This window comes from Podarcis muralis, chromosome 13 (assembly GCF_964188315.1).
Source record: "Podarcis muralis chromosome 13, rPodMur119.hap1.1, whole genome shotgun sequence".
NCBI lineage: Eukaryota > Metazoa > Chordata > Lepidosauria > Squamata > Lacertidae > Podarcis > Podarcis muralis.
In genome coordinates this window covers 2558605-2580251 of record NC_135667.1, presented here as the reverse complement: position 1 = coordinate 2580251, position 21647 = coordinate 2558605, and the positions used below count along the sequence as shown (strand labels likewise).

General features: G+C 46.5%; 2 protein-coding genes across 6 annotated transcripts in view; both read left to right on the top strand.

Moving 5' to 3' along the window:
* Positions 1 to 21647, top strand: part of ZCWPW1 (zinc finger CW-type and PWWP domain containing 1) — a 58131-nt gene that overhangs the window by 18340 nt on the left and 18144 nt on the right. For 4 of the 5 annotated variants that reach the window (XM_077916794.1, XM_077916793.1, XM_077916792.1 and 1 more), the window contains 10 exons: positions 860 to 976; positions 1711 to 1831; positions 5813 to 5888; positions 6096 to 6200; positions 8007 to 8090; positions 10074 to 10149; positions 10252 to 10349; positions 10546 to 10609; positions 13235 to 13372; positions 13834 to 14749. In XM_077916794.1, coding sequence (XP_077772920.1) covers positions 860 to 976; positions 1711 to 1831; positions 5813 to 5888; positions 6096 to 6200; positions 8007 to 8090; positions 10074 to 10149; positions 10252 to 10349; positions 10546 to 10609; positions 13235 to 13372; positions 13834 to 14156 — 1202 coding nt within the window. In that variant the 3' untranslated portion in view covers positions 14157 to 14749. Of the gene's footprint in view, positions 1 to 859; positions 977 to 1710; positions 1832 to 5812; positions 5889 to 6095; positions 6201 to 8006; positions 8091 to 10073; positions 10150 to 10251; positions 10350 to 10545; positions 10610 to 13234; positions 13373 to 13833; positions 14750 to 21647 lie in introns of those variants that run through there. The other variant, XM_077916795.1, reaches the window with a different exon arrangement.
* The window catches only part of LOC114581855 (phosphatidylinositol 4,5-bisphosphate 3-kinase catalytic subunit alpha isoform-like), a 30860-nt gene continuing 30327 nt past the window's right edge, over positions 21115 to 21647 (top strand). Inside the window, exon 1 of the mRNA XM_028702522.2 lies at positions 21115 to 21135. The gene's annotated coding sequence lies outside the window, so the exon portion shown is untranslated. The remainder of the gene's footprint in view (positions 21136 to 21647) is intronic.

Below are 21647 nucleotides of genomic sequence, written 5' to 3'. Positions count from 1 at the left end.
TATTGGTCCACAGGAGAAACAAAATCCAAAGTAGGACAACCAAAATGTCAGAAAATCATGAGCACTTTTAAGTTCTCCAGAACTTAAACATCCATCAGGCTGGATGTTGAGGAAAACAGCGGGGGCGGGTGTGTGTGAGAGAGAATTTGGCATGGTGTTGCAGCCACAAAGTATGCAATTGGTCATTGTGGCTTTAACATCATACCAGCTTTCTCTCTCTCTCCACCCTCCTTCAGTTTTCTTTAATATCCAGCCCTTCTGGCTGTTTGCATTTGTGTTGTTATTGTTCTGTGTACATTGGAATGTGACAGATGACAGCATCTATCACATTCAACAATGAGCAGGTGAATGTTTTGACTGGTGTTCAGCAAGGACAGGCTTGCCACCCAAGGCACATGAGAAGGAAGTGCCATTGTCTAAACGGGCTGTAAAATCATTGCTGATACTTTGGAGTGGCTTTAATCAGGAGCTGTACATGACAGCAAGTGGAGGTGTGTTGCTTACTCTTCTGTGGTTGTCTTGGGCACAGCTGAAGCATCCTGCATTTCAGAATCCCTGAGTACCTTGGCTTGTGGAAGCCCCAAGCAACAACCATAGATGGACCCACATCTGGAGAGCTGAAAGCCCCAGTCTCCTCAGAAGATAGGAACACATATCTTCATATGGTAGCCCATAACATAGCTGCAATTCATATTAAGACAGATTGCTTTAATCCCCTCTAACAGAAGAATCCACACACTTAGAGTTAGCCTGAGTGGTGCTCATCTACTCCACCTGCACCTCCACCTTGTGCAGCTCCAACATGTTCCATAAAGCTGAAGTCCACTGTTTCATGATTTCCCCCTTTTCACCACTCTAGGCTGGTGCATGGCATGGGTCCAGTGCTCTTATCCAACCTGTGAGAAGTGGAGGCGGCTTAGCAGTGACATAGACCCATCGGTTCTGTCTGAGGACTGGACATGTAGCCAGAACCCAGGTAAAACAGAAGGGAAAGGCAAGCCTTTTCCTGCAGGGGCTGACAGACATTTGGTGGCCTCTCCTCCCCTCAGTTAAATATGAAAAATTGTGACTGCTCAGTGTCCCGCAGAACCCCTGTCTGCCTGGGCAACCTGTGGCTCTCCAGATGTTTTTAAGCTCCAGCTCCCATCAGTCCCAGCCAGCAATGGTCAGTAGTCCGGAAAGTTGTAGTCCATAAATCAGGTGAAGGGAAATACTACTTGAGAAGCTAGAGGGCTGCTGCCTGTCAGAATAGACCAGACTTGGACTACAGCTCCCATCAGCCCTGGGCTGATAAAAAGTACCAGCTCCAACATTTGGAAGGCACCAGGTTTGGGAAGACTGGAGTATCAGTCTGACCCAGGTGGCCCAGTGAACATGAGATTATAAGGCATCACCATCATCACATGCTCTGGACCATTGTAAAATCTACCCTTTCAAAACGAAGGCGTCTTGTGGGAGTCTAGAACCTCTTCCAGTCACTGCAATGGGTTGCTTTTGGTGCCTTCTCTATGAGTTATTTCGTTTTGCTGCTGTCACTATGTATTGTACCTTATGCAGCAGTACAAAAGGAAGGGTCCCTGCCCCAAAGGGGCTTGCATTCAGTAAAGGGGAGGGAGAAGTGAAAAGGGGTCGGGGTAGAGAAAATGCATTTATTTCAATTACACAGACTTCCCAGATTCTTTTCAGCGGGGTGTTTATTTTCCGTTGCAGATCTCGAGCACAACAGCTGCAGCATTCCAGAGGAAACATGGTCAGGGTCTGAGAACGAGGTGGTCTATGCTGTTTATATTCCTGGGTCAATCGTGTGGGCCAAGCAATATGGATACCCATGGTAGGGAAGGAACACACAACTCTCCGGTGCTTCTAGGCAGAGGTCTGATATCACAAAGGAGCCATAGAGGCTGCGTACACACTGTAACTTTAAAGCAGTTTCAAAGCACATTATTTCCCTTAGAGAATTTTGGGCACTGTACTTTTCCCTTCACAGAGTTACAGTTCCTGAAAGCACCCTTTGACAAACTACAGTGCCCAGAATTCTTTGGAAATGTAATGTGCTTCAAAAGTGCTTTAAAGGCATAGTGTGTACGCAGCCTCAGATACTGCAAACAGGCTGTTTTATAGCACTTGATTTTCTGTGGATTAAGTGGGAAGAAATATGGGCTGGCATTTTGATGCTGATGAAGTTATGTAGATGCTGAGAGACACCTGCATAGATGAGCACCCATCCCACAACAAACAAGCATGCTTTTTACTATGTTTTTATCATGGGATGTATTGTAAAGTGTTTCTAATGTTGTACCCTGCCCTGAGATCTTTCGGTAAAGATTGGTATATAAATTGAAATAATAATAATGATAAGGTCCCCCTTTGCCCTTAACATAGGGCATGTGTTACAGGGATGCAAGTCCCATTGAAACAAATGAGAGTGCCAAATTAGAAAGAGGGAGCCATAAACACAGCAGGGGTTATTTTTTAAAAAAACGGGCTTCAGGATATCGTGCAGTGCAGTGGCAAGAAAGTATTGATTGTGTGGGCAGCACACTACACCGTGCTAAACAAACCAGTTTTCCATTGCCATCTTATCGTCAGGCTTGGAGCGCAAAACAGTAGTCCCAGCACTAGTTAACCAACACAACACACACAACACACAGGCACACACCCCAGGGCAAAAATACACCTGCCCAGGTCTCTCAGAGTGAAAACCCCCGTTTTGCTCTGCTGTACTTAAATCTCAGCTCCTTAAAAACCTCAGTTCTATGTGTCTTGATCCCTGCAGTTTTTTCAGCTGCTGACCCTCCTTGAAAGGCTTAGCCAAAATAGCCAATCTTTCTGAGCACCCTTGCCAGTACAGCAGCTGCAGTCTTTTGACAGAAAAACTGGCCAAGAATGGGGCCTCTAAGCCGCAGAAAGGGGAGCTCCCCAGAAACACAGCTTTACTTACATGCCCAGCGCATCTCCGGGCTTTATAGAATCTTAGAATTGGAAGGGACCCCAAGGTTCAAGGTTCCTGCGATGCAGGAATCTCAGCTAAAGCGTCCGTGACTGATGGCCATCCAACCTCTGTTTAAAAACCTCCAAGGAAGGAGAGTCCAGCACCTCTCGTGGGAGTCTGTTCCACTGCTGAACAGTTCTTACTGTCAGAATTTTTTCCCGAATATTTAGTCAGAATCTCCTTTCTTGCCGTTAGTTCGAGTCCTACCCTCCAGAGCAGGAGAAAACAAGCATGCTCCCTCCTCCATGTGACAACCCTTAAGATATTTGAAGATGGCTTTCATATCTCCTCAGTCTCCTCTTTTCCAGGCTAAACTTACTCAGCTCCTTCAAGCGCTCCTTATAAGGCTTGGTTTCCAGACCCTTGATCATCTTGGTTGCCCTCCTCTGCATACGTTCCAGCTTGTCAACATCCTTCTTAAATTGTGGTGCCCAGAATTGGACACAGTATTCCAGGTGTGGTCTGACTAAGGCAGAAGAGAGTGGTACTATTACTTCCCTTGATCTGGACACTGTACTTCTGTTGACGCAGCCTAGAATAGCATTAGCCTTTTTTGCTGCTGCATCACACTGTTGCCTCATGTTGAGCTTGTGGTCTACCAAGACCCCTAGATCCTTTTCACATATACTGGTAGTAAGCCAGGTGTCCCCAATCCTATATTTCTGCATCTGGTTCTTCCTGCCTAAGTGCAGAACCTGACATTTGTCCCTATTGAAATTCATTTTGTTAGCTAGCACCCAGTTCTCCAATCTGTTAAGGTAATTTTGAATTCTGATTTTGTCTTCTGTGGCATTATTTACCCCTCCCAGTTTGGTGTCATCTGCAAATTTGATGAGCATCCCCTCAATTGCTTCATCCAAGTCATTTATACAGATGTTAAACAACAATGGGCCCAGGACAGAACCCTGTGGCACCCCACTTGTCATTTTTTTCCAGGATGATGAGGAACGATTAATGAGCACTATTTGTGCTATCCTCACAACAACCCTGTAAGGTAGGTTAGACTGAGACATTGTGATTGGCCTAAGGCAGTGATGGCCAAACTTGGCCCTCCAGCTGTTTTGGGACTACAATTCCCATGATCCCACTGGTCCTGTTAGCTAGGGATGATGGGAGTTGTAGTCCCAAAATAGCTGGAGGGCCAAGTTTGGCCATTACTGGCCTAAGGTCACCCGATGACTAAGTGGCGATTTGAATCCAGGTCCTGCTAATTGTAGTCTTCCTCCATCCCATTCAGTTTTCCTCGTGCATCATGTCTTTTTAGGTTTTACTGCTGGTTTTTGCAAGCCACACTGGGAGCCTTTTTGCCTAGAAAGTGGATTTATAAATGCTTAAAATAAATAAAAAGCAGCCTGACAATCTAACCGCTAATTGCTCCTCGAATTGCCTCTTTTTGTTTTCCTCAGTGTCAAATTTTAGCTATCAAAAGAAAAACCAATGGAGCTGGGTAATCAAAGTCTCCCTACCAGAAACTCGCATTGGAGCAATTAAGAAAGGCTATTGAGAGGAGGCAATTAATAGGCTGTTCCCCACTAATCCCCAACTAATCAGGAAGCAATAAAACAGACTGAACTTGCAAACAGGAAGCATTTAATTAAAGGCACAGAATCCCTGAAAAGCCTCAATAGCACTTGACCCACACAGGTCAGGGAGACACCACAATGATGTTTTATTGCAAAAACAATATGCAGCACCACAAACCATGTCTGAGAAAACAAAGGAGAGCAACATAGAAAAATCCTGGTATGCAACAACTGACTTCTCCATAAAAAGTATGTGAGCGAAGGATGACAATTGTAGAGAGACAGACCACTGCAGAAGCAACCACTGTATGAGGTCACTGTACGCATCTCCTTTTGTTGACACTAGCCGTTTGCAGGTGTGATGAGAGAGAAGGGATGCACTTGCTAGTCCTGCCTCCTCCATGACAGCTGTATGTCCAGATTCACCACTTTCCTTGCATTGAAGGTGCAAGAGATTTGGGAGGCCTCTGCATGCAGCTTAGAGCCCTGATCCCACACTTCCATGGGAACAGCCTCTATGAGAACAGCAAACTCCTGGTTCAGACCTTTGCTCTCAGTACATGCAGAGTGGCAGGTCCAGACATAGGGATGCAATGGATGCTAAGACCTCTGCTCTTCCTCAGGCAAGTTCAGTGGAACCTTGGGTTAAGTACTTAATTCGTTCTGGAGGTCCGTTGTTAACCTGAAACTGTTCTTAACCTGAAGCACCACTTTAGCTAATGGGGCCTCCTGCTGCCACCGCGCCGCTGGAGCACGATTTCTGTTCTCATCCTGAAGCAAAGTTCTTAGCCCGAGGTACTATTTCTGGGTTAGCGGAGTCTGTAACCTGAAGCATATGTAACCTGAGGTACCACTGTTCTGTGTGAAAACTGAATGGCTTCCCTGCAGAAGCCATGCTGATTGCTCCTTAGCAAGGCTTGTTCTTCTATAATATACGACCTGTATGCTTAACATTTTAAACCTTCAAAATAACTTTCCACCAATTTACTTCTGGACCGAAATTGGTATTGCATATATTGTCCTCCAGTCCTCCCAGAAGGGTAAAAGGTTAAAAAAATAACGGTCCTCCCAAAGGAGGCTGATTTTAATAGTAACATTTGTTAGTTAAAAGATGAACAAATTGGCCTTTGAGGTCTTCAGAAGCTCTTTTGGGGTCATATGGGCCATATGGAAGAAGTTGTTTGCTTTTTTAAATGGGGCTTCAAAACATTTTCCAGTTCTCTAGGAGAAGCTAGGGTTGGCCTGGCGGTGTCTTCACTACAGTGTCTTTCACTCTTTTCCAACCATGTGTTTATAGGTGGCCTGGGATTATAGAGGCTGATCCAGACATTGGAGAGTACTTCCTGTTCTCTTCTCAGGCAGATTCACTTCCTGTTAAGTATTTTGTATATTTATTTTATATTGTGCTTGCATGTTGGTGGGATAAATCTGACTTTATCCCTAAAGCAATTACTACTCAGCTCCAGCTGAAAGGTTCTTACCCACTTTAGTCCTTAGCTGAGATGTGTTCACACTCTCTCTCTCACAGGCATGGCCACCCACCACAACTGACATGCTCTCGGTTTCCATTCCCATTTCAGTGCAAGTACCATGTGACCTTCTTGGGCAGCTCTGTGACCCGGGCTTGGATCTCTGCCTCCATGCTGAGGAACTTTGAGGAATCTTATGCGAAGGGAAATGGTGTGGTAAGTGGGGCTTTTTGCTAATGGCGGCTTGTTCACAAAATAAGGTGTCCCAGTCTCCATGAGGTTATGGGTTCTAAGAGGGTCCAATGAACAGGAGGTGTCTTTTGAAAGGGAGCAGGATCTGGAGGAAGTTACAAACAATAGCTGGGAAAAGTGAAGACTTCCCGATGCTTGCTCTTTTGCGGGTGGGATCCAGACCAGTCGCATTCGGGCATAAGAACCTAAGAAGAGCCTTCTGGATCAAGGCAATATGGCCCATCTAGTCCAGCATGCTTTTCTCACAGTTGTCAATCAGATGTACCAATGGGAAACCCACAAGCAGGATTCTAGCACAAGATCCCTCTTCCCCTCCTGTGGTTTCCAGCAACCAGTATTCAGAAAGATTGCTGCCTCCAGCTGTGGGGGCAAAGTCCTCTGGCTTTTTTCTGGCCCACCTAGGACCAGTCTGGATAGTTGGCCTTGGTGAAGATTTGACGTTTTCATCCCCCAAAAGTTTTTGATTTGAGTTTCTACTGAAATGAGGCTGCATTTTAATGTTGCATTTTAATCTTGTTTTAAAGTTGTATTTTAATCAATTGTTTTTATACCTGGTGTTGGCCGCCCTGAGCCTGGTCTTGGCTGGGGAGGGCGGGGTATAAATAAAATGTATTATTATTATTATTATTATTATTATTATTATTATTATTATTATGGTGTAACCATCATGGTCAGTAACCATCAATATAGCCCTCTCCTTTAGGAACTTGTCTGATCCTCTTCTAAAGCCATCCAAGTTGGTGGCCATTCCTGCCTCCTGTAGGAGCGAGTTCCATAGTTTAATTATGTGCTGTGTGAAGTACAGTTGTACCTCGGGTTAAGTACTTAATTCATTCCGGAGGTCCGTTCTTAACCTGAAACTGTTCTTAACCTGAAGCACCACTTTAGCTAATGGGGCCTCCTGCTGCCGCCGCGCCACCAGAGCACGAGTTCTGTTCTCTTAACCTAAAGCACTATTTCCGGGTTAGCGGAGTCTGTAACCTGAAGCGTATGTAACCTGAAGCGTATGTAACCCGAGGTACCACTGTACTTCTCTTCGCACGATTAAAGTGGAATGGGCACTTGTGCAACAAACCTGCTTCTCCCTCAAAAAAAAAGCAGATGTTATGCAGTAAGGAAAATGACAGGAAATTGCACTGGAAATTATGGGGTAACCGTTGCTTGATACGACATTGTATATCCTCCTTGCAAGCAAATCAAAACGAGAGCTCAATAAACAGGTTGACTGCAGGCTGCCAAAATCTGCTAGCAAAGCTGGTGTGTGATTTCTGCAAACTTCTTAATCTTAAGATCAGAGGAGAACTTTGTCCCCGTCCCCCATTCCCTCCATCTGCAATCCAGCCCTGCAATTTGGAAAGACAGTGGCCTGATTAGGCCTCAGCTGCACAATGAACTTGGATTAATTTCAGAGCTGTCTAGCTATCCCAAGGCACCTTGGGAATTGTAGCTCTAGGAGGGTCAGTTTAGGCACAGTAGTGGCAGATCTGTGTATTTAAACTCAGATTTGCCCCAGACTTGTAGAAAGAGGAGCAAAAGTGCATGCAGATAAGGAATGCAGAATTTTCCCCTCATCTGTTTCTTACTTCCCCGCAGCCACCTTTCCCAGGCATAGAGGAGAAAAGCTTTGGGAGTGACAGACTTTGGGGAGGTAAACTACACATGAGCCAAGTGTTTAGCAGACACCCCATTGATGTTAAGAAACAGCATCCATACTGTCCCTTTCTCCCTCACTTCTTAAATCATAGCTATGTTCTGTATTTTCTTTTTGAGGCCAAGCTAAAGAACAAAGGTGACAAGAGGGACTTTGAAGCTGCTGTGAAGATGGCAAACGAAGCAGAGCAATTAAGCATTCAGGTGTGACACAGGCAGGTTCCATGACCCCCCCCCCAATAAACCTAGGTTGATTTCTCTCTGGAATAATTGCATCCTTTCATTGGGGCCCAATATCTTCTGTGTTCTCCTGTATTTTCTCAGACATGATCTGTGTAGCAATTTTTGTATGGAATGAAATGGAAACCTTATTGATTTATTTAGAACATCCCACTTTACAGCCAAGAAGAGCTATCAAAGCAACTTACAAAACATTCTTGCAATGGAAAACCCCATTCTAGTCTTTTATCAGAAACAGAAATAACATGAGATTCTTAAGGATGCATTTCCTGCCATCATACTTGATCTTCCCTGGTGTTGCCCTCTAACCTCCGCCTACTAGGCAGCAAGGCCCATTGGGAACCTTGGAGGCAAGTGAGGGATTGAGCAGCTGGAGCTCCCTCAGATTTCAGCACCATCCTGTCTGCTGTGGGGTAGCAAAGGTTATTGTGGGTCTTTAGAGCCACTGATTTTTTTTAAAAAAAGAATTAAAAAGCTTCTCCCTTCCAGCTTTGGCCCGTCATTGTTTTCTGTTGTGGGATTCTTGGTACATTGCTCCTTAATTAGTCATTTTATGTTCCCTGTGACTAATGTTTGTGTGGGGGAACAACAAGGGGAGAGGACTTCCTTTCGTTATTTCATTTCATTTCATTTTCTATCATCACTAGCAACTTGCAGCAGCTGAATAGCATCCTCACAAGCCCTTGTGCTAATGCACAGCTCCCCTTTCACATCTGTGGGTGTTGCACGATGGTATATTCTGTGAATCCCATTTTGAATGAGAGGAAGAAGTGCAATACCACTGCTTGCACCATTTTTTTGTTTTGTTTTAACTTGTAGAATGATCCCCTTATGAGCCTTGTTATGTACTGAGTTGAATAGGATCCAAAAGGCAGCAGTCTGATTGGTCCTAGAACAATAGGGTCCAGAATGCAGCAGTCTGATTGGTCCTAGAACAATAGGGTCCAGAATGCAGCAATCTGGTTGGTCCACAGGAGCCACCCAATCCAGCTCCAGGTAGAAGTGAATCCGCAACCTGATTGGCCTACAGGTGAATCCCGGAATTAGCCAATCACGTAGGGCCCATTGTGTAAATAATGTATATAAAGCAGACATTCTGGGGGAACTTCCATTCCTCCTCACCACTATGAGCTGAATAAAGAGCATGAAATCCACTCTCGACTCTGAGTATATTTCAAGCCTTTTCTTTCCTCACCTAAAATGTGCCATCGTATAAAAATGTGCGGCCACACAAGGTGAACTGCTGCTGTTAAATGAGGAAGTGGTCTAGCTCCACTATTGGTTTTGCATCCCTTCTCCTTGGATAAGACCACTATACAGCAGGGGCTGATAGTTTTGCCCTGGGTCTGGATTACTAATCTGCATGCGTGTTCTTAACCCAGTCCAACCCAGATCCAATAGCAAGGAAGAAATCTGTGCACTCAAATGCATAGAATCATAGAACTGTATAGTTGGAAGGGACCCCAAGGGTCATCTAGTCCAACCCCCTGCAATGCAGGAATCTCAACGAGATCATGCATGTCAGATGGCCATCCAACCTCTGCTTCAAAACCTCCAAGGAAGGAGAGTCCACCACCTCTCAGGGGAGTCTGTTCCACTGTTCTTCCTAAAGTTTAGTTGGACTCTCCTTTCTTGTAACTTGAATCCATTGGTTTGGGTCCTAGCCATGAATATATTATGTGTGGGGAAGAAAATCCTAGCTTAAGCCAACTGGGGCTTCTGGTTGAGCAGGGCTAGTTTATAATGCCAAGGCTGTGGTTTGGAGTCTGTGGCATAAGAAGAGAGTGCTTGTCTCTTAGTTGCCATACATTTGGAGCTGGGGCAACTGACCTCCAGGGCAAAAGGCATGGCAGCCAGGAGCCCCAGCCTTTCTCTCCTATTAGAAATTGGGTACTAATTGAAGCATGTCAGTACTATAACGCCTACTCTTCTCTTTCACCGCACCAGGAGAGAATAAGGATATTTGGATTCTATAGCCGATTCAGCGGGAGAGAGTCGCCTAAAAACAACAGAGACGTGAAAGGTACCTTGACATGCGGGATGGGGTCAGAAGTCAGAATATTGTCAGACGAGCTGAAAGACAGACCCCCCCACCCTGCACTCTTTTTTCCTTTTTGCATTGTAGATCATGTACACGTTACCTGTAAGCCCCCTGCCAAGAGGATCCGAGAACCAAAGGGTGGGAAGAAAAATGTATCAGCATCAAACAAGAGCCAAGAAAAGGTTGGTTCAGTCTTTGCACTGTTAGAAATGTTTAGGCATCTCCCTGCTTTTAACAATCTGACTGCTGCAGACGGCCCCTTCATATATTTTCCTAACAGTCCATTGTGAGGAAGGTACATGTTATTGGTCTAGTGAAGTTTTAGTAGGTCCATCGTGTTCTCTCTGTTAACATTAACAAATAGTATCTCTCTCCTAGCTTCTGCCTGAGACACCAGTGATGAAATCTGATGGAGATTTCAAAAAGAAAACCAACATAAAAGGTGAGGTTTTGACAAGTCACCCTCTCCAGCAACCTCAACCTCAGGCCTCTCTTCTCTTTTAAGCTATGTGCCTTAACTATGAGTGCAAGCTAGCGTAGGCTACTGGCAGGATCAACTTGGGGTTCTTCCAAACTGGTGTGTGGGTTTTTTGGGGGGGGCAGGGTGTATTCTGCAACATGTCGTTGATGCAATCAAGACTATAGTTTCCACTTTATTAATTGTTCTTCTGTGCTTCCCCAATGCTACCAGGTTGTTCCCATCTGTAGGGGCAACTTTTGTGCTACAGTAAAACAAAAACAGGGCAACAGCCACCCCGGAACATTTGTGTTTACTATTTATTTATGTATGCAAATATTTAGAAACTGCACTTTTGTTAAAAAAAAAAAGACAGAGAGAGAGAGAGATACAAATCACAAGGTGGTATACAACCTGAAAACACAACACTGCAGTAAAAACAATTTTAAAACGTCAGGCACATCATTAAAAGCTGGTTGGCAAAGAATCTGAGGTTTGAAAGGCCCATTTAAATACAGTGGTACCTCAATTTACGAACTTAATCCGTTCCGGAAGTCCATTCTTAAACCAAAACCATTCTTAAACCAAGGTGCACTTTCCCTAACGAGGCCTCCCGCCGCCGGTGCCCTTCCACCATACGGATTCCATTCTTATACGAGGTAAAGTTCTCAAACCAAGACACTGTTTCCGGTTTTGCAGAGTTTGTAAACCAAATGGTTCTTAAACCGCACTGTTCTTAAACCGAGGTACCACTGTAACACGGTTTTTAGAAGACATCTGAAAACAAACAGGGATGACTCCTGGTGAACCTCTACTAGCGAGGTGTTCCACCGGGCAGGGAGTTTCACAGGGCTCGGTCCCTGGTAAGGCCACCAGAACCTGAGGGGCATTTGGGGCCTCCAAAAGTGCCCATCAGAAGACCTTTGTGATTGAGAACCAGGTGGTCCTTAGGGTACTTTAGGCCCAAGCTGTTTAGGGCTTTGGGAATTAATACAAATACCTTGAACCCAGCCCTCTGGCTAATTGCTAACCAGTGCAGTCTTCTCAGCAGCAGAGTGGTATGTTTTCAGCAGTCTGCTTCTGTAAGCAGTCTGGCCACCACATTCTGCACTAGCTGCATCTTCTGGACCAGCCTTTCTCAGCCTTGGGTCCCTGGATGTTGTACTACAACTCCCATCATCCCTGACCACTGGTCCTGCTAGCTAGAGGTGGTGGGAGTTGTAGTCCAACAACAACTGGGGACCCAAGGTTGAGAAAGGCTGTTCTGGACCATATAGAAGGGCAGCCCCATGTAAAACATGTTGCAGTAATCACGTCTTTGGGGTTATCAGTACATGAACTCCTGGGGTCAGGCTTTCTTAGTCCAGGAGTGGTTGCAGCTGGCATACCAACAGAAACTGGTGGAAGGCACTCCTAGCCACAGAGGTCACTTGGGCCTCTAATCACAAAGATGGATTCAGGAATACCTCCAAGCTGCGAACCAGATCCTTTGGGGGGAATGCTACCCTGTCTGGAACAGGCGGTTGACCTTTACCCTGGACACAGGAGCCATCCACCCACAAGGCCCCTGTATTTCTAAGTGTCAAGGTCAGCTTGTTGGCCCGCATCCAGTCCACCACTGCATCCAGGCACTGGTCCAGGGCTTGCACAGCGTCTCCTGACTCAGATGTAATGGAGAAACGGAGCTCAGTGTCATCAGTATACAGATGACACCTGGCACCACGCGTCCTAATGACTACTCTCCGTGGCTTCAAATAGGTGTTGTGTAGCATTGGGGGGGAAAGAGGTGCCCTTTGGCACTTCACAGGGTAAGCACCAGGGCCCCCAAAGAGCATTCTCTCTACTTGGGACATGATCCTGCAGGGTAGGAAGAGAGGCACTGTGCCCATCCCGCAGAGTCAGCCCAGAAGGATACCGTGGTCAATGGTATCAAAAACTGCTGAGAGATAGAGCAGAAGGAGCAGGGTTGCACTCTCCCTGTTCTTTTCTCTATAAAGGTCATCCACCAGGGCAACCAAGGCTGATTCGGTCCTGAACCCAGGTCTGAGCCCAGACTGGGATGGATCTAGTTGGTCAGTCTCATCCAGGAATGTTTGCCACAACCCTCTCTATTTGCCTTCCCTAAAATGGGGATATTTGTGACCAAGTGATAGTTGTTAATTGGGTTCATAACCAGCTTCTTTAGTAGTGGCAGCACTGTCACCCCCTTTAAAGGGGCAGGCACCTCTCCCTCACACATTCACTACATCTTGGGCCCACCCAATCAAGCCCCCACAGCTTATTTTCACTCGCCCTCAAAAGCAGAGAGCCATAGGGCATGTAGTCGGGCACATACCTGCCGGAACCTTGAAACGTTATGAAAAGTTACAGGATTTTAGCAGGAAGGTATGGGGCATACACCAGTTGCAAACAAAGCAGTGTGACCTCCCTGAAGCTTCTTGAAGGCACAAGCAGCATTGAAAGTCTGCTGGTTTGTAACCACCCCATAACATCATGAGCACAAAGCATGATGCATAATCAATAAAAAGGATATCTGGAGGGGCCCCAGGTTAACCTTAAATCCATCAAAAGGAAGAAGGAAAGTAGCATATATACAACTTGTTCACACAGGGGCAAAAAAAAGCAAGTCATCAACTGAAGGTACCCCACTTTCGTCAAAGAGGAGCAGGAAAGAGATGGCAGTCCCCAAAGCTGCTGCTGTGCCGAAAGGATCTGTCCAAACGAAGGCACGTTGGGATGCTCAAAAAGGTAAGAGAGAGCTCCTTGTCTGTATGTGAGAACATAGCTGTCAACCTTCCCTTTTTTCCGGGAAATTCCCTTATTCCAGCGCCGTTTCCCGCTGCTTCCCACTGCTATCCCGGATTGTTAGATATCCCGTAGACTGTCCCCGGGACAGGTGAGGCTGCTGATCCCTTATTTTCAAATCTGAAAGCTGACAGCTATGATGTGAGAAACCTATAATGTTTGCTGCTATGTCAGCCCAGAAGCACAACTGGGAATGAAATCCCAAGTTGTGAAGCCTTTTTGTTATAGTTCAATAGTTGTCTGACATTCTATTTAGCACCCAGCAAAGGAAGGCGGTAGAAGGGACTGTTTTGCTCTGGCGAGACGGGTTGTTCTACGCCCTTAGATACGGGAGAGGATATCATTCTCCTCATGCAGGATAACTCTCTGGGGAGATCTTCACTGGCTTTTGTGTTCCTCTCAAGGTTCTAAGAGCTCGTTCGCTGCTCCATGGTCTAAGAGTGCCACAGCTGAGCAGCTCAGCTCTTGCAGATACGGCAGCAGCCCTCCCTTAACGCCCTCCAGTTATCCAAGCAAGGAAGACAGTATGAGCAAGGCTGATGTCTCCCCAGTGGCAGAAAGTGAACTGATGTTGAACAGGGGTGTTGTGGGCCTTGAGGAGTCAAGTGAAGCCGTGGCCCAGGAGAAAGAAGAAGATGAAACCTTCAGCAGCCAGGAGATGGCTGTCTTTGCTGAGGAGAAGAATTACTCTTCTGATGAATTTTCATTGGTCTTGTTTGAGGAGTAGCCTTTCAGAAAGGGGTATGTGTAAAGGGTGGATAATTTCTTCATCTAGATAAGCCTTCCCCACCCAGCCTGGTGCCTTCTAGGTGTTGTGGACTACAACTCCCATCAGCCCCAGACAGAATATCTGGAGGGCACCAGGTTGAGGACGGCTGCTAGATCTTACTACAGATAGTCGTGCGTTTGAGAGCACTGATGGAAAGTAGACATACTAAGCATAGCAGAGGATGCGGGGAAAAGGTTCTTGCAGCTTTGATTCTTGAGTTTAATCCACCTAGGAAGTTTGTGACAGCTTGTTTTTAAACAGGGCTGTGAAAATCCCCCTTTCCCGTTCCTCGGTTAAACAGGCAACTGGAATCACAGCTATAAACAAGACAAGGAAAGTAAATTCACCCTTTAATAAATCTGATTGACTTGTTTAGAACTTAGTGCAAAAGAGAAACCAGGTGAAATGGCCATCAAAATTTAGGAGTTGTTTTCCACCCATTTGGAAGGTTACAAAAGATCTTGTCTGTGTTTAAAGATGTACAACATTTCCCCCAGTTGTTTATAATTACAATTCAGCAAAGCTCTATTAAAATCTGGTTTTGGATCTAACCCAGTGTCCTCCTGTTTTACTGATATCATAAATGCTAGAAGCGTGGTCGCACACTCGTACGGAGACTGATAAAATGTACAGTGAGAGCCAGTGTGGTGTAGTGGTTAAGAGCAGCGGACTCGTAATCTGGTGAACCAGGTTCGATTCCCTGCTCCTCCACATGCAGCTGCTGGGTGACCTTGGGCTAGTCACACTTCTCTGAAGTCTCTCAGCCCCACTCACCTCACAGAGTGTTTGTTGTGGGGAAGGAAGGGAAAGGAGATTGTTAGCCGCTTTGAGACTCCCTAGGGTAGTAATAAAGCGGGATATCAAATCCAAACTCTTCTTCCTCTTCTACAACACACACACAGCTACCCCAGTTGGGAGGAATAACTAAAGCCACTCATTCACACAAACATAGACTATGGAGTGATAGGCTGTTGTCTGCAACAAAGGCACCAACAAGTTTGTATCAGAAAGCTTTGTATTTAACTTCTGATCACCAGCCTGATCTTATTAAAGTTTTATTCAAGGTACAATGGCACACGGACAACAGAGCAGGGCTGGGGAACCCAAGGCTTTCTCAGTACTGTAGGAACACAGTTGCTGTCATTCCTCACCATTAGCCTTCAGCAGGGGCTGAAGTTCTTCCCACAATATTTGGTGACAGGTTTCCCTGCCATACACAAACAATCTTAAAAGAATCTTGTTCTGTCACTTCTCACGTGGCTCACTTAACAGCTATCTAATGTGTTAATGTCAGCCCTATATACTTCTTTCAAATCCATTAGCCTGCTTGTCTCCCTGCCTCATTCAAGCTCAGTGCATGAAAGATAGGGACTAGGGCTTGCCGATCGGAAGGTCGGCGGTTCGAATCCCCGCAGCGGGGTGCGCTCCCGTCTTTCGGTCCCAGCTCCTGCCCACCTAGCAGTTCGAAAGCACCCCTAAAGTGCAAGTAGATAAATAGGTACCGCTTTATAGCGGGAAGGTAAACAGTGTTTCCGTGTGCTGCTCTGGTGCCGGTTCGCCAGAGCAGCTTTGTCACGCTGGCCACGTGACCCGGAAGTGTCTCTGGACAGCGCTGGCCCCCGGCCTCTTAAGTGAGATGGGCGCACAACTCTAGAGTCGGACACGACTGGCCCGTACGGGCAGGGGTACCTTTACCTTTTACACTGAAGTGTGCATTGCATTGTTGTTCTTCCACCTGTCGTTTGGTGGATTTGTTCTTTTAACTTTGCTGTAAGAAATCAAAAATGAGAAACTCTGGGCTGTAGGAAGGGGAGGAGGATAAATAGAAACTATAGTTTCCTTGAGATACGCACTGTATACACATATTCTTCAATTTCCCCTTCGTTTTCATTTATAGAGCTCAGAGCAATGTGGTAGAGTGGTTAGAGTGTGGTCTGGAACCAGCCCGGCTGTAGGAAACCCAGACACAAATTGCCATTCAGCCCTGTAGTTCACTGGGCGACCTTGATTCAGACTACCTCGCAGGTTTCCTTTGGAGATAAAATACGGGAGAACAATGATCAATTTAAGTCCTGGGAGGGAGGCTAGGGTAAAAGGCAATAGAAATACAACGTAATCACAGTAACGCCAAAAATTAATTTAAAAATAAAAGCACCCGAACAGCTTGTTCAGCAATGGAATTTACCGTTAAATGGAATCCTCCATTCTCTGAACTCGCTGAACATCATTCTAGCTAGTAGAGAGGGAAGGTTGGAAGGAACAATCAATGTGTTAATAGCTTCACACCTCTCCTCTATAGCTTCACAGTGGGGTGGCACTAGCCATGTGCCAAGATTCAGAACTCCACCTGCTTCTAGCTGTCACTTAACAGCTGATAGAAAGTTCCAGAATCCAAGTGTGGTTTAAGTGGTCCAGGTACATGTAGCTAGTGAGCCATATCTTGGTCAGTTTTGAAGGAATGGGTTACAGTTTTATTGCATAAGTAACTCCTTCATTTACTCTCCTTTCACCCAGTGATTGGAATTTAAGGAAGGCCCTGCTGGATTAGACCTGAGAACTCGGGAGAGGCAGAACTAGCCAAAGAGCAGTGCGCACGTGAGACAAACATTTGACTGAGTCAGCGTCCTTCCGCAAAAAGCACTGTGACTGGGGATTCCTGATAAAATAATTGCCTCTGATTAAAAGTTAGACCTGTCAGTCACCTTGGACGATTCCTCCCTCTCAACCAAGGGTGTATTCTGTAAGCTTGGTTTTGCTTTTTGCAAAAAATAGCGGGGTTTGTTTGTTGTGACTGAGCGAGCAAAGCACCACCAGGTTTCAGAGGGAGGGAGCGTTCCCTACTTCAGCTTGCGGGGGCCTCATAGAGATCCCTCCTCGTGGAAGCACCAAAACACCCCCAAGGCGCCCTGATTCAGCTTGGGGTTTGTTTCTACTCCTCTTTGCTTTCGAGAACACCTTCCGAGTTTCTCCATGTCTTTCCGCTCTCCCTGCCTTGAGTCTTCCTTGCAAAAAGGGGATAATCAGATCATTTGAAAATGTCTCGCTGACGTTGGCTAAAAGTATGGAAAAACTAAGCCACTCGCTTAATTTGCATAATTTATTCTGATCGGGGAATGTGACTTTCCAACTGTTTTGTAGACTTTGGGCATTTATTCTTGGTGGAGATTACACGGTGCATGGAGCATACCGGTAATTAAGATCCCTGCCTCCACAGTGTATATTCTCTCTATGGATGAGTTTATCAGTACCTTTCAGTTAAATTGGCTGTGGCCTGGAGTGCCATTTCACGTTTCAGGGTGTGCCTGTGTTGTGGGACAGAATGACAGACGAATGGCAGGTGGGCGGGCCGCCGCTCAAATCTTTCTTTGGCGTGGCTTCCTGTCTCTGGACTCTAGCTTCTTGCCCGCCCAGTGGCTTCTGGAGGAGAGTGGCTACGTTTCTTTGACCCGAGGAGGAGCCATCGGCTGTTTGCTGCCTCCATCCACCCCTTTGTCTCTCTCGGCTGCCTCTTCGTGCCCTTGAAGGCTTTCGCCTGAGACGCTGGGAGAGGAAGTCGCAAACCACAGTGCTGAGGGAAGTGGCGTCTTGCCCAAGGTCACCTATGACAGGGACAGGAATAGAAAGGGGGAAGGGGAGCCACTTCCTGGCTTCCCATCCCACACATGCCATGGCTCAGAAATAGGAAGTTGGCATGGGATTCTCACACTGATTTAATATACATGACTGGGCACAACATGCTTTTTTGGCTAGGAGGCAAGAACTTGAAAGTGACTTCTACAAAAGAGACACCCAAAATATTTAGCTAACAGGACCTGCCTTCTCTCTCTCCCCCCCTTCTATTCATGTTCCTCCGTCTCCCCTCTTTCCTTTAACTATGTCAAATATCTTGGATAAATTGCTGAGGCGTTTTATTCTTAAAGAACAAAAAGGATTCTTTCGATTTGTGAAAGGGAAAAAAGGCAGGCCCTGATTTTTTTTTGGGGGGGGGGTTGTGGGATATTTCTTTTTTCTCTCTTTTCTCTTTAATTTTTTTTTAACCCAATAGCTTGAAGTTCATGCAGCATTTTTAGGGGGTGACTCAGCGTTTGGCTCCAGCCACTTGTGTGTTCCAGACAGATGCCCTGGTCTAGATGTTGAGAAATGCTTGTTTTTGTGGCCGGCTGCCTTGAATGAGGCCAGTCCATCCCTGCAGCATTCCGCTTCTCCCCCCCCCCCCATTTTCTTTTCCATATGGTAATGAGCATTGGTCTTGTGCATGAGGATTTATTTATTAATGTGAGGTATTCAGACAGACCTGGACTTCTGTCTTTATTTGGGTTTTGTTTTTTTTTTTAAAAAAAAGTTCTTCCCCACCTTTTCCACTTCAAACAAAAGCACCCATCGTGGCAACAAACAACTGGGATTGAAACAAAATTTGAAACGTCACCGCACAATCCAAAACCGGCAGGCTGATGCCTAAATTATGGAGAGGGAGACAAAATCAAGCAAGGGCCAGACCAGGCGAAGAAAAATGTCTTAAGAGGGCAGAAAATCAGCAATGAGATGGATTCGAGACAGTTCGCTTCTGAATACAGTGGTACCTCGGGTTACATACGCTTCAGGTTACAGTCTCTGCTAACACAGAAATAGTGCTTCAGGTTAAGAACTTTGCTTCAGGATGAGAACAGAAATCGGGCTCCGGCAACGTGGCGGCAGCAGGAGGCCCCATTAGCTAAAGTGGTGCTTCAGGTTAAGAACAGTTTCAGGTTAAGAACGGACCTCCAGAACGAATTAAGTCCTTAACCCAAGGTACATCTTAAAATCTTAGATCTGTTGCATTGGACGGAACCGTCTAATAGTCCAACTTCCTGCAATGCAAGAGTCACTGCTAAAGAATCGCTGGCAGATGGCCATCCAACCTCTGTTGAAAAACCTCCAATGGAGGAGAGTCCACCAACTTATGAGGGAACCCCTTCCAGTGCTGAACAGCTCTTTACTGCCAGGAAGTTCCTCCTAATGTTTAGTCGGAATCTCCTTTCTTGTCATTTGAATCCATTGTTCTGGGTCTTCCCCTCCAGAGCAGCGGAAGGCAAGCTTGCTCCATCATCCATGTCACAGCCCTACAGATGGCTCACCTCTCAGTCTCCTCTTCTCCAGGCTTCTCCTCCGCACGCCTTCCAGCTTGCCAATATCCTCCTTAGGCACATCCAGCTTTATGCTGCACATTCCCCCCCCCCCCCCCATGCCTTGATTGCAGCCTTCTCCAACCTCGTGCCCTCCAGCTGGTTTGGACAACTCCCATCAAACACCAGTGTGTGGTTGCTGGGAGTTGCCATCCAAAACATCTGGCAGGCACCATGTTGAGAGGGAGGCTGCTCTAGGAGGAGAACGAATTGGGGCCTCCGTAGGTTGGCTGGTTGCAGAATGAAACACACATGCAGTTCATTATCAGACAAGGGAGAGTTAACATCATCATCATCATCATCATCATCATCATACATTTTCTTCTTTGGCAATCCCTCGTAGCTGAATAATATTGTCTTCCATAAACACGGTTTTAACAATGAGTCCGTAAGTGACTGTGGAGGCCAATTCTGGATCTGCACGTCCTTCCACAGTGGGGACATCGGTTTCCAGGCGAGAGTCAATCACGGTGTGGATTTGCCAAGCGTGCCTTCCTCGTAGCATGTTTCTCCCTTGCGTCCTGAGTCCGAGTGTCTTCAAAGCCCACGGCACCTTTGGTAAAGGCTGTTCTCCAACTGGAGCGCTCGCAAGCCAGTGTTTCCCAGTTGTTGGTGTTTATACTACAATGCTGAGGTTAAACCAACGCTCCCATCCCTTTTCTCCTTTGCTTTGGAATATAAGGGTTATGCCCAGGGCTGGGGTCCCAGTCATTGGAGGCTGGACCATTCAGGCCAAGGGAGCACTGCCCCACTAACCTCAGCCTGCCCCAACCTGCCTGCCTGCCTTCTTATTTACACCCAGCAAGGGCATAGTTGACGCAGGTGGCGCTGTGGGTTAAAACACAGAGCCTAGGACTTGCCGATCAGAAGGTCGGCAGTTTGAATCCCCGCAATGACGGGGTGAACTCCCGTTGCTCAGTCCCTGCTCCTGCCAACCTAGCAGTTCGAAAGCACATCAAAGTACAAGTAGATAAATAGGTACCACTCTGGCGGGAAGGTAAACGGCGTTTCCGTGCACTGCTCTGGTTCGCCAGAAGCAGCTTAGTCCTACTGGCCGCATGACCCGGAAGCTGTACGCCGGCTCCCTCGGCCAATAAAGCGAGATGAGCGCCGCAACCCCAGAGTCGGCCACGACTGGACCTAATGGTCAGGGGTCCCTTTACCTTTACTTTTTAAGGGGGTAGTTTGGGCTGTCATTGGCTCTAGCGCCACCTACTGTTGGGTTCCCTGCCTCCCACCCTACCAGCCTCAATGGGCACCAGCTACCACGGCCTGGTGCCTGCCACATCTTTACAACCACAGCTCAAAAACTTGCAGGGAAAGGCCACAGCTAGGTGGCAGAGCTTCCCCAACAGCATCTCCAGGGAGGGCTGCCTCCTGAAACAGTGTTAGAAATTAGCACTTTGGTTTCTGTAAAAAAAAACCCCTCAAAATCATTTTATAATGCATACAGAACAGAACAAAGCTATAACAACAGATGAACATTGAAAGATGAAAAACAGAACCTGTAAAATGAAAAGCACTTAGAATGAGTACAGTTGCGCGTCAGTTAAAATAACAGAGCCCAAGTAAAGAACATCAGCATTATCTGATTCTTAAGTGTCGTTACAGATTTGCCAGGATTGTGACCAGGGTTGTCTTGAGAATTGTCCTTCTGCTGTCTATGTAATAAAGGAATGGCGGATCATATAAGAAGCACCTGGAGGTTCTGGTCCTTGTGGACATCTCAAGTTCACCCCCCTCATGTCAACATCACAACCCCCCCTGGGTGGTAGGTGAGTCTGAGAGGTAGCAACCGTCCAAGGCTGCTCCAGGGGAATGAAGGCGGATTTGATCTTGTCTGGGGTTAGACCTGATGAATGATGCTGGGACAGCAACAGATGTCTGCGTTTGCCAACCTGGTGCCCTCCAGATGTGGTGGGAATGGTGGGCCCTGCACATCTGGACGTTGACAAAGGATGCCATACCAACGAACGTCCCAGGAAAGCTCTCCCCGTCTGAGCTTTGCACGCGACGCCCAAATTAGTATCTCAAAACATACTGCGGAATCGCACACAAACACCCCACCACCACAATCGAGCCCCTTTTGTGCAAACGTCTGTATCAATTTACGCAAGCGGCGATGATTCCATTTTCTCCTTGCTCTCTCCCCTCTCCCCACATTTTCCTATCTTTAGGGCAGGTTTAAAAAATTGCAGTCATCCTTTTTCTCTCTCATTCTTCCCCCCCCCACCTTTCCTGGAAAGAAAGAGGGGGGGGGATAAACACACACACACACACACCCCTC